The following is an 11,647-nucleotide window of genomic DNA, read 5'->3' on the forward strand; positions in this document are numbered from 1 at the left end:
AAACAATACTTTTTTTTATTTTTTTTCCTCTGTTTGCGAATTTAAGTTATTTTGTTTTTGCAAACATTTTTCATAGTTGTTTTTTTTGTTTTTACATATGCAACGTATGCGGCAGCATTTTCGTTCAATTTTCAATTCACTTCACTTTATTTACAATTTTCTCATTTGTGAATCATTCATTTTTGCGGTTCAAATGTAAAATTCTCAAAGTTACCATTTCTTCAGTTTATTTATAGTTAAATAAACAAATTCGAACATTATACATATAATTATTATGTTTGATAATAATGAGATTCATTCATTCGTTCATACAAGCATCGAATGAATATTATTAGGGATCTGTCAGTCATACAGTCGCGTAGCTTGCAAATCTACCTAACGCCCTCTCAATAGATAAAAGGAAAAAGCGGGAATCGGAATAAATTATAAGAAAATAAAATACGATAAAGGAGAAAGAATAAAAGAAAATTGTGATTTTCTTATTTGACGGAAAAAACTTTGTTCTTTTTTTTAAGCTACATGCATTGTATTTTAGTGCAATTATTGATACAAATTAATGTAACACGGTGCAAAGAGAGCTTGTGGGATGATAGGAATTCCATGAAATAAGTGATATGACTTTGATTTTCCAATACAAATAGATTTATCGTTGTGCTTCATGAATAATGGATAATGGAACTTACAAGTTGTATGTTATTTCTTTAATGATATACACATGTAAGTTATATAAATGATGTGTTCAGGTCTACGACGCACAAAAGTTTACGAATTCGGTAGAATTTACCTGCACCTTATATGTAGCAATGTAATCGAGACGAGCGAACTTTGTTCGGCGAAATTGAAATGATAATTCGCTTGAAAAGTTCAACCTCTCCTCGATGGTTGTCGACCGCATCAGTATTCTCTGTTATCTCTATTCAAGCAAGAATCATCAAAGAACAGTACACGTTGCATTTTGCATTTGTTGTCAGGGATACACTTTAATTGTTATAAAGTGCCGTACATGACTAGGTAGATTCTAGATGTATAGTATAGTATATGTATATATATACACGGCTACTGGAGTAACATGTATACTTTTATGATTTGTCCCTTAATTGTCATCTTTATAATACAAATAATTTCTAGATCGTTGTACATTGTTACGTTACCGATCCGCTTACGCGAAATTTACTTACATCTCTTCGCTGCCTTACGACTAAATAAAATATAAATGTATTATAAATACTTGTATTTATATATATTTATATATATATATATATATATATACTTTTTCCCCGTTTATATATATATATAGTCTACTTAAATCGAGTTTGTTCAAGCTTTATTACTCATAGACAATCTGCTTGATATATTTACAGAGATTAGATACAAAATTATAAACAGTTCTTAGTACAAAATAATTTTATGACTATAACGATCAAGGTTTGATAGCGTAGAACAGGCATGGGCAACCCACCGTGGCCAATGGTCAGTTTCGCTGCAATTCTTTTGTTAAAGATCGAAGACTTTTTTGTGTTAATCCTGAGAATTTCGTCTATCGGATAATTTTTTTAGGAAGGAAATGTCTAAAAGTGTGCAATACGTAGCCGAGTGATATAGCCGTGTGAGTGTTGCCCCTACCTAGATAGAAAATACAACTAGATGAGCTCTTCCTCAGTTTATCCACGATTACCTGTAAATTCCTCGCAATTCCACCATAGAGGTCAACAATACGGTATATCGAAATTATATTTCGCTCGTGCACGAAAGAAAAAATTTATCAACGATTATAAATATATTAATTTCATTGCCGTAATCTTTTAATCATAATGATATACCACTTTGTACGATGCAGTTTAAATTTATCTGAAATGATTTCTAAATTAAGCATAACATGGTATATAATATACGCGAATGCATAATATTAATGACAATATTAATGATCATTATGTAGTTTCATGGAGCTATAACGTTCATCTTTAACGGAGTGTAACGTTCGTTTCTATCTTGAAAACATGATAATTGAAATGATTTTTATCAGCATATTATTTGATTGTTATACGTATGTAAGAAACCTAATATTTCCTTTTTCGCGCTAATAAAATTATATTTATTTTCGAGAATTAAGATTTATGATAAAGAAGAGATCGTGTCTTAAATTATTATATTTTATAAATTATAAAATGTTAATTCTGTTAGTTGTAATCGTATATTAAAAAAGTCGCGATTGATACTAAATATATTTTCTAAATTCCGAGGCAAGCGTGATTGTCAATAATACGCATTTAAAATGTATATCGAAGAAATCAGCAATGTATATAGTTGAATAATAGGGAAATATCATTGCAATTAAGACGATATTTGAAATCGAGCTTATCAATATATGTAGGGTCTTCAAAAAATGAAATTTCATAAGGATCTAGCGTGTTCGTACCTCACAATGCTCGAACCAAATATTTTTACTCGTCCCTGTTACTGCAGTTCCAAACATTTACTTCATTGATGCCATTGATAGAGCTCGAATTGTTCACAAAGAATACAATTAATCATCATTGGAAAAAGGGCACGCTAGGTAGAAGTAAGTTATCTAGATTATAATAGCAAATCTTTGCATAGAGAAAGGATTACGCATATTTTCTTTATAAGTATATTATCCTATTTCACTAACGTCACTAACTAATAAATTATGGAGCAGCTGCGTTTTGGATTTATATAAAGCTGCTAGATCTTCTTAACGTAGAATCTGTATTCTCATCATTCTTCGTAATTGTTCTGCCTTTCAGATTTTTATTAATATAGAATTGGTTATAGATAATATTTTATTTGAACTACGATTTATAGTAAAAACAAAGTAATTTGGAATAATCCTTTCGCCATGAAGATTTTTGAATTGGTAGGTACAGGTAGATACGTAGAAATATACTAAATTATCACATGAGTAGACAAGTAAGTTACTCGTTAGCAGTAAAGGGCAACAATATAGCCAAAGGCAGCGTTATGCTTATATTGGCGAATCTAAACGCAACTACAATTCATTTTCTATTATCATCTAGAAATATAATGGCAGTTTGCTTCGGACTAAAAATGTACGAGAGAGATGGGTGTAGTATTATTGTTTCAACTCAGTCACAATCGGTGCGAAAAGTCGATTGGCCAAAACGTTTCGCGATAACACGAAATTATATGTCTGTTGATCATCCGATACTCTTATGCAAAATGTAAATTAGACTTAACAATCTTAGGCTTAATCGATTGGCTATTACTATTTACTTCTGGCAAGATCAAAAATTGGTATTGCCTATTTCTTACCTCGTAAATTTACACGCGAATTCGCATTAATTATAATTCTCTTCCGCTCGCTTTAGACGATCTCGATTTCGGTGATATAGAAGCAATTCCAGTTACGTTTAAATTCAACGCGTATATTTCAACTACGTATGGCTATGCCTCCGTACCATCTCTACTCCTTACGCGGTATTATGTTAATTTATATAAATAGTATTTTAATGATATAACGGTAACATCGTCTATCCGCTAAATATCGCATAAGTTTATAATAGTCCATCTGGTATAAATACACGGAACTTAAAATAAATCGAAATACATATATTATCGAAATTGAGTACAACGGAAACGTGCAACGGATATAAGCCCGTTAATTTCGAAGTGTTTGAAAGCGATTACGACTCACTTTTCTTCGCGCATTTTCTCTTTTTAAATTTTATAAGAAAGTACATTCCGATATGTTAAACTTTCGTCAACCTATTACCACTTGCTATGGATATATAACTTACCGGAAGCTAAACAATTGCCATCGTTTCCACATTAATATCAAATTACAAGCGAGCGCGTGTGGCGTTCTCGTTATCTCAAAGACAATTCGATTTTCACTCGTCATTCTTGAAAAAATGTAATGATAACGTTCCTTACTACGATACGCCTATATATACAATATTCTAATTTCATTGATCCCGCCTATCATATAAAGTTACAATTATGATGTGTCATAGTCATGATACGTAATCTATTACCTTCTTCCAATGCAGAATAGGTAAAACGTTACCCTTCATCTACCTTACGCTTACGACGTATGATATTCATCAGTTATGACAACAAATCCCATTCACATTAACTGTGATTGCAGTAATTACATTCGAATAAACATGTATTATCGAGAAATCTTTACAATCACTTGACTGCTTCTGAAATTATTCAGTATTCTCACATGTATTACGTTTCACACCAATCTCTGTTTAGATACGAACCAAAAAGGTTATTGTTAAAAAGACGTTTAATTTTCTTATTATCAGATAATTCATTGATGCGTCATTGCATCACGATAATAGTTATTTCGCCATTTCGCGATATGTCTTATGACGATAAAGGATTTCACGATGTAAATCACATGTAGATTCGTCTCACAAATAGGCCCAGAGTGTCTGGGGACGATACCAATATAATACGTTGAAAGAGAGTAAAGGAGAGCGATAAAGAGAAAGGGAGAAATAGGCACCCACACGTTCATAAAATACAGTTATAATGCTTTACGATATTAACTCGAACAGTCGTAGCGTCTAATATCGTAGCTGCTATATTGCCGTACGTCAATGTGATTTACACATTTCTCATCGAACCCTTAATCAAAATGATATAATCCCGAAGGAGCCCTAATCTTTAAGTAACGATTCTTCCTATTTGCGTAATTGTCTAATTGCGCAGTATAGGTACCCATCCGTGCAGGAATGTTCACAGTTGTATTACAATTACATATGATATTGCTCCTAAATTCCTGATGAGAGAATATTTTCCTCGCTTTCATTATCTCACAAACGTCCAATCTCCTTCAAATACCCTCAGAGATTCTTTGCCGAGCGGTTATCTACGACAAACTCTTTATTCCGCTCTCGTTCGATTGTCGTGTTCTCATTTGAATTCGCGTCCGTTCTTGTCTTTTCTTACATTTTCGAAAAGAGTCCTAATAGGTTTATTCCGGTATAGATCTTTGCACGATACTCTGCCACGTGAAGATACTCGCGTCGAGATCCGTACTTGGTGTCCTAAATCGATTAGATATGCTCGAACAGTCTCGCTACTGAGAAGATTCTACGAAGATCAGTTGTACGCGCGGCACGCGATATACCTTGAACTATTCGTAGTTGAACAAATCCCGTATCATAAGATTTTCTCAAAGATTCAACTCGTATCTTAACTCTTCTATCTTTATTCACTATTCTAACTTTATTTCCTGTCTGCTAATACTCGTTGTCCGAAAAAAGTACACGTATGAATGGGGAGACGAAATAGAAAGACGATCGATTTCTGTCGTAAACTCCAAGTTTCAAAGCCTTGTCTCGTTGACGGACAATAAAGTTCCATTGTGTTGTACTTATCATTTCGATGTCGCGATACATAACGTGTCCTCTCATCGTACCTCTCGCCTTCCTTCCTCAATCCTGCTTCTCACTCAATCATTATACGCTTGCTATTTCTTGCAGTACCTCGGATAAGAACGTTGCCCGTCATTGCACACTCGTCGTTCCGTTTCAGAAACGAACTTGTTCCGATTTCTATGACTATTAAGAATGTCGCGCTCGCTGAAATTCGGGGCTCAATATCAGGATGTTGGAGCGTATCCAAGATTTTTCCGCTGCAGAAAGAGCGATATCTCACGGAAAGTCGGTCTCTCGGTTTCCTCTCGTTGCCAGCACTCGAGCATCAGATCGTAGATGTCCTTCGAGGAGGCGGTGGGCCGAGGCAGATAATCGAAGCCGTTTCTAGGATCTTCCTTGCAACTGTCTTCAGGATTGGCGTTGCTGCAGTCAGCGGCATGATGCAGTTGCCGCAGGCTCTGCACCACTTCCTCGTCGGACAGATGTTCGTAGGGGACACGTCTGCCAAGATTCAAAATCTCCCAGAGGGTGACTGCGAAAGCCCACACGTCGCTCTTGGTCGTGTACTTTCCCTGAAAATCGGATTTAACGTACATTATTTGAGAATTTCGAGAGAATTCTCGACCTGCAGCGGTTCGAGAATTACCGATAAATCTCGACACATTGTGAAGTGCCATTTCGAAATAAAATAAGTCGAGGCCACAGCTTACCAAAAATATCGACTCCCATGCCATCCATCGTACCGGCAACGGCATGGTTCCATCAACCTTGTAGTAATCGCAGGCGTACAGTTCATTGTCCGTGCCGAAATCCGAGATTTTGATATGATAAGCCTTACCGACTAAACAGTTTCTACAAACAAAATTATATAACGTATAGAGAAAGTGAAATTATTTGTTCTATTATCATGCCGAGAGGAAATTCAAAATTCGCATCATTTTACATTTATTTATTCGTGCGTTGCTCGATAATCTCCGCAAATCGTTCGATCGGAATACAACGCTTAGACTTTAGGATAGCTCGAGTATTTCTACGAAGAGAGTTTCGTCACAAGTTCGCGCGCGCGCCGAATCGAATACTTTTCCGAGTGGCTTGTCTGAAAACGAAAGAGACGAAGCCAGATTGATCTCTCGCCGGTGCGTAGCGTGCCCGCCAATCTGCATACGCGTACGCATTCTGTGCATGGCAGTCAACCGGAAGCTAGAATGGTTGTCTGCATGTAACATTTACTCGCGTATGTGGTCGAGCTGCATTTCCTGCCCAAACACACACGGATGTGCAATTATACTCGATGCGTGAATAAACTTTCTCCACATTAAATTATCGCAGGCAGTAATCGTAAATCGTTTATTTTAAGAGAGAAGCTTGAGATATATATAAAAAAATTTACCCGTTTGACAGTATCTGCGGAGAGATAGTAGAAGTTGTATTATATATATTTAATTTTAATATGTAACAGACGTAATTACTTAATATCTCTTATCACGAATGCGTCTGATATTTCGTTTCTCGTTCGTCCTTTGAGCGGGCCCCACTACAGATACGTTCAAGTATTTCCCTGAGGAGAACTTACAATTACAGATGGATAAGCATTCATGCAACTTCCGCTCAAAGCTTCAGACATTGACCAGTTCGCTTTAAAGACGAACTAATCTTCGCTATCTGAGAGACGACCAACCAAACGTTATCCGAATAGCACAGGTATGGAATAGAATCAATTAATTTCGCCGCCGGAACAAAGCTCCAATTTGGCAGCAGAACCTGGTTAATTAGGGGCGCTTTATCGATCATTGCTATTGGCTACTTCGCCATCGGGCTACTGCGTCGATGGGGCTGACCCCGGTTGTCCCTATATTGTAGAGTACGACAGTAATGCAATAAGCCGCGTTCACGCCTCGTATTGAAGCTGTTGCAGTATAAATCAGGTGTGATGATCTCTGCCCCACAATATGATGAGAACTTTGATCGCTCGCATTAATACCAAAAATAATAAATCCTGATCATGGAGATCCGAAATCTGTGTAAAATTTATGTCTCATAAAAGTTTAATTGCCTAATATCCGGATATCAGATAGACTAATGCTTACTAATATAATATTAGTTATTTATAATTAATTCCAATAATATGTGTCGTTACATATTCATGATATTGTAATATAAATTTAAAATTATTTTATGTGATTATTTTAAATATTTAGGGATTTAAATATATTAGCAGGTAATTCGTTAATGCATATAGAAATTTTACATATATTACTTAAATGTATATTATTAATACATTAGAAAATGCTATACTCTCTATGCAAATCAAAGTCATTAATTTCTGTTAATAAACCTAAATTTTAATAATTCCAACAGATTATGAGAATAATTCAGAACTTATCTTTGTCAATTAAAATAATAATAAAATATCATTAAAATCGTTAGTTTCTTAACTTATTCATTATTCATCTCTTATTTTACATTAATACAAGAGAATTTTAATCTAAAATTGTCGTAGAGAAACAAGGAAATTGAATGATATTACAGTAGCTTTACGCGTAAAAATATGAGGAAGAAGGATCAGGAAAAGAAAAAAAAATCAGATATATCAAGCATGATGAAAGGCGACTCCTTCGCGTCTGTAATCGAAATCGGAACAAAGATAGGCTTTCTTGGCAGGAAGCAGAATGTCTACATTCAGCTTGCGACGACTTCTTCGATGGATAAAGAGAATCACCCCTGTCATTGTGCAAGTTACAAGTCGAAGTTAAACTCGGAATCACTTGGCCATTTGAAGCAAGCACGAGCGCTATTGTCAATAGGAATAGAAACGTTAAGTGTACTTGGCTGATTGACGCGGTTGTATAATTGAAGTCGATTCCAGCGTATCAACATCGAAGTCGGACGTTCGGCCTCAAGTTAGATTGAAAGTTGAATATTGGATATGCATTGGAAAAGAAACAAATGAACCATCGGAAGGTTTCTCAGGTAGGAGTACGGCGAGAAAGTAAGCGTAGAAGAAAAGCCGACTTCTTTGAATTTTTAACCGGTTGTTCGAACACGTAAGCTCTCGTCAGCGGAGAATAAAATTCTTGCATACCTACAGTCTTCAGTATTCTCGAGGGTGGATAAGGAAGGAGAATCGTGGCTTCCTCTATCGCTCGAAGTTACATTCTAAATCCAATGTTGGAATCTGCGAGGCCGAATGACTGTATTACGAGTTAAACGCGCAATACTTTAGTATTAAAGTTTGCCTATACTTGCCGCAAAGAAAAGCATAGAATTTTGCCGCAAGAGAGAAGATATAAACGAAAAGTATTTTCGGATCTTCTAGCAAAAACTATTTCTACCTGAGAAACAAATTTTCCCTTTACAGAGAAACGTAATAATATTTATATTGCATTTTTTTGGGGCTAAATTAAAGTTAGAAATTGCATAACTAAAACTACACACAATATTTTCAATGTGAGAATGAACAGTGGGAAAAAAAAAACATTAGACATAATATCCAGTACTACATACACTTGTTGCCAGAAGGAAAACGAAAGAAAACTCGTCCGGTACATTTGTGATTCAAAATAGGATGAAGGAAATCTCTTTTACCGGAATGCGAAATACTCACATGCGGGAATACAGAATACAGGCTTTTGCCATTTCTGCTCCTTTAGACGTACATTTATTCGTAGTGTGCCCGCACTATCGCCAATCTCTGATGTCGCACATTAACAGAATAACATTATCAGCGTTATTGGCGAGTTGTACTGTAATGTGAGATTTTACCTTCGTTCGTATACAATATCGGTTTTTTTCGTTATTTTTTTCCGGTTGGTCAAACACTCGTGCTGCGCGAATCCACTATCCTTTCCATCTTTAAAGCATTACATAGAGCTATCGATCTTCTCATTCGTTGGTATTCTTTTTCCATTCGGGCCAATTGAATTGCATTACCGTTTGATCAGCAATCGATCCCTTCCTTCTTTTTCACTTGGCTTGGCACCGACAATGACTCTATAGCTACACCGCGCATTCGCGAATGAAATAAGAGCCTGCGATGGATTGGCAGTTTGTCTCGGGCGGAGGAATCGGTAGAACATCCTCGGTACTCGACCAACCGGTTTCGATAACGTTTAAACTCTATAGCTCGGAATCCTTCGCCCGGTTCGATTTAAATGAATAAAAATGTTTCGCTTCGCTCTTTCTCGTTTATCGCGATAGATAAATCGCGCGCAAAGGTCGTCCGATATAGAAAGGGCAAAAATGCATTTCCAAAGTATCGCGTGCGCGCCATTGATACCCGCAATGTCCATTTCTCTTTTGACGCCGCCAGTCACGAAGAATTTATGCCCCACGGTGGAATTCCCATACGGTCGCGTATTTCACTGAATATCGTCGGTTCGTCACGCTGACGTGTGCCATCAAAGTGGAAGTTCAGCGGTGGTGCCATTAAATTCTGATTAAATTTTGATTAAATCCCGGTACCTATACAAAAGGCATCGATCTACAATATTTGCAACGCGATCGGATCGTATCCCGCTTTTTTTTTTCTCACAAAAGCACAGAGAAGGATAACGTATCGCGCAAATTTTTATAAAGCTCCATGTGCGGCATGTTAAAAATTTAACCAAAGGATTACCTACGGCTCTGCTGCAATCACAGACGCGTACATTCCACTCCCTCGAATGCTCTCGAAAATATTTTGAAATTTGCAACACTATTAGCATTTTGTCATGAAAAATGCTAATGAAAATGTGAGCAGCGTAAAGACATCTCGTTTCGAGTACCAGCAAACATCGAACGTAGCGAGTAGTTGTCATCGATCATGTATAAGTTTCGAATTATTATCTTGATACAATTAATATAATAATGCGAATTATTTCGTATTTAAGTACGATGGAGTATATGAGGGATGACACAGAAGTTGTTCTGACGATACTTCTGAACGATATTTCTACAATCGATGGGTCGAACCGTGTCAAAAGCTCTTAGGACACGCTGACAGGGCTGATATCGTTATGAAAGCTTCGCAGGAAGTGTCTCTCGCTATACATTAAGATTTACGAGGGTTTGAGAGACACTGTCCAGCCGGAAACTAGGTCCCACGTGCTATGAGAGTTCGGCGGTTTGCGCGAATATGCGCCCGCATGTGTGCGGAAGATATACATATATGCACATATGTGCATCTAAACGTCCTATCGATTCAGCGAGATGGCCATTGCATTTCAATAACAGCCACGTAGATGGACTTTGTTTCATATACGAGATGTGTACTTTGTATTCGTAGATCGATGATTACCGACACTGGTCACTGTATACGTTATGTGGCACGGAGATCATCATGAAGATTTATCTATGCAATATTAGAAGCATGGAAATTAAATGGAGATTGTTCGGAAACGTATGGAGTTCGTGTGAAAAAGATACGCGCGTCTATATGCAAAATGTGCACGACAGAATAAGTATAATAAATCATGTAATTTGTAATATCGATTTTAATTGTAATCGTCTATGAGATGAATCGGTGCAATATACATTTTACACTAATGCAATATTTTCATCGTTAAATTTACGGGCGCCTGCGCGTTATCTGTGATCGATGGAAAATTCAAGGAGAATAATCGGCAAGTTCCGGCATTAAAATTTCATTACTAGCGCAGGCTAAACAGGCTTACTTAAATTTTCAGTTTCTGCGCTTTCAGTTAAAGACGCGTTTGGATCGAAACATTTAAAAAATGTATAAATACTTCTTTTTCGATAAAATAAGATCGGCCCTTTCCCGATTTACACTTAATCTCGATTTATACTTAATGCGAGGCGGATATCCTTTTGTAGTTCGATTGAGAGGAAAATCGATTGCAAACGTGACAAATATTAGGCCATTATGTTGGATCGAGGAAGGTGGCTATTGTGCGCCTCGAAGTCGCGCACTATGGGGTTGGTTGCGAAAAAAACCCGTGAAGGAATTACTTGGCGATCGGTCCACGAAGGACACAATATTATAAGCTGATCCAGATGGTTCGACGACGATTGAATGCGATTGGAATAGAAAGTAAAAGAATAAATAAAACGTCAAAATTTTCTACCACCGAGGTCACGGTACCATTCACAAACTAGCTTGCTTGCTCTTCTCGCCGCATACCTCGCGACGATTCACTAACAAATCGTTGATTTCCCATGCGGTTCTCGGCTCCGTTTGTTTTGGGGCTTATGGAAATGCACTGCGGGGGTTGGTATAATTCAATTTCATCCTGAGAGTGTAACAGGGTAGGGGAGGAGAGGAGGGGGGGAGGGGGAGG

General features: G+C 36.9%; 2 protein-coding genes across 3 annotated transcripts in view; one reads left to right on the top strand and one right to left on the bottom strand.

Annotated features, from left to right (window-relative positions):
• LOC108745836 (magnesium-dependent phosphatase 1-like) overlaps window positions 1-1,184 on the top strand; it is a 5,174-nt gene extending 3,990 nt beyond the window's left edge. Inside the window, exon 5 of the mRNA XM_018482226.1 lies at window positions 744-1,184. Within this exon, the coding sequence (XP_018337728.1) occupies window positions 744-809 (66 nt within the window). The 3' untranslated portion in view covers window positions 810-1,184. The remainder of the gene's footprint in view (window positions 1-743) is intronic.
• Window positions 1,185-2,321: 1,137 nt separating this feature from the next.
• LOC108745834 (epithelial discoidin domain-containing receptor 1-like) overlaps window positions 2,322-11,647 on the bottom strand; it is a 158,999-nt gene continuing 149,673 nt past the window's right edge. For both annotated transcript variants that reach the window (XM_018482224.1, XM_018482223.1), the window contains exons 15-16: window positions 6,083-6,224; window positions 2,322-5,944 (exon numbers count right to left, since the gene is read on the bottom strand). In XM_018482224.1, the coding sequence (XP_018337726.1) occupies window positions 5,597-5,944; window positions 6,083-6,224 (490 nt within the window). In that variant the 3' untranslated portion in view covers window positions 2,322-5,596. The remainder of the gene's footprint in view (window positions 5,945-6,082; window positions 6,225-11,647) is intronic.

This window comes from Trachymyrmex septentrionalis, unplaced genomic scaffold, assembly GCF_001594115.1.
Source record: "Trachymyrmex septentrionalis isolate Tsep2-gDNA-1 unplaced genomic scaffold, Tsep1.0 scaffold15, whole genome shotgun sequence".
NCBI lineage: Eukaryota > Metazoa > Arthropoda > Insecta > Hymenoptera > Formicidae > Trachymyrmex > Trachymyrmex septentrionalis.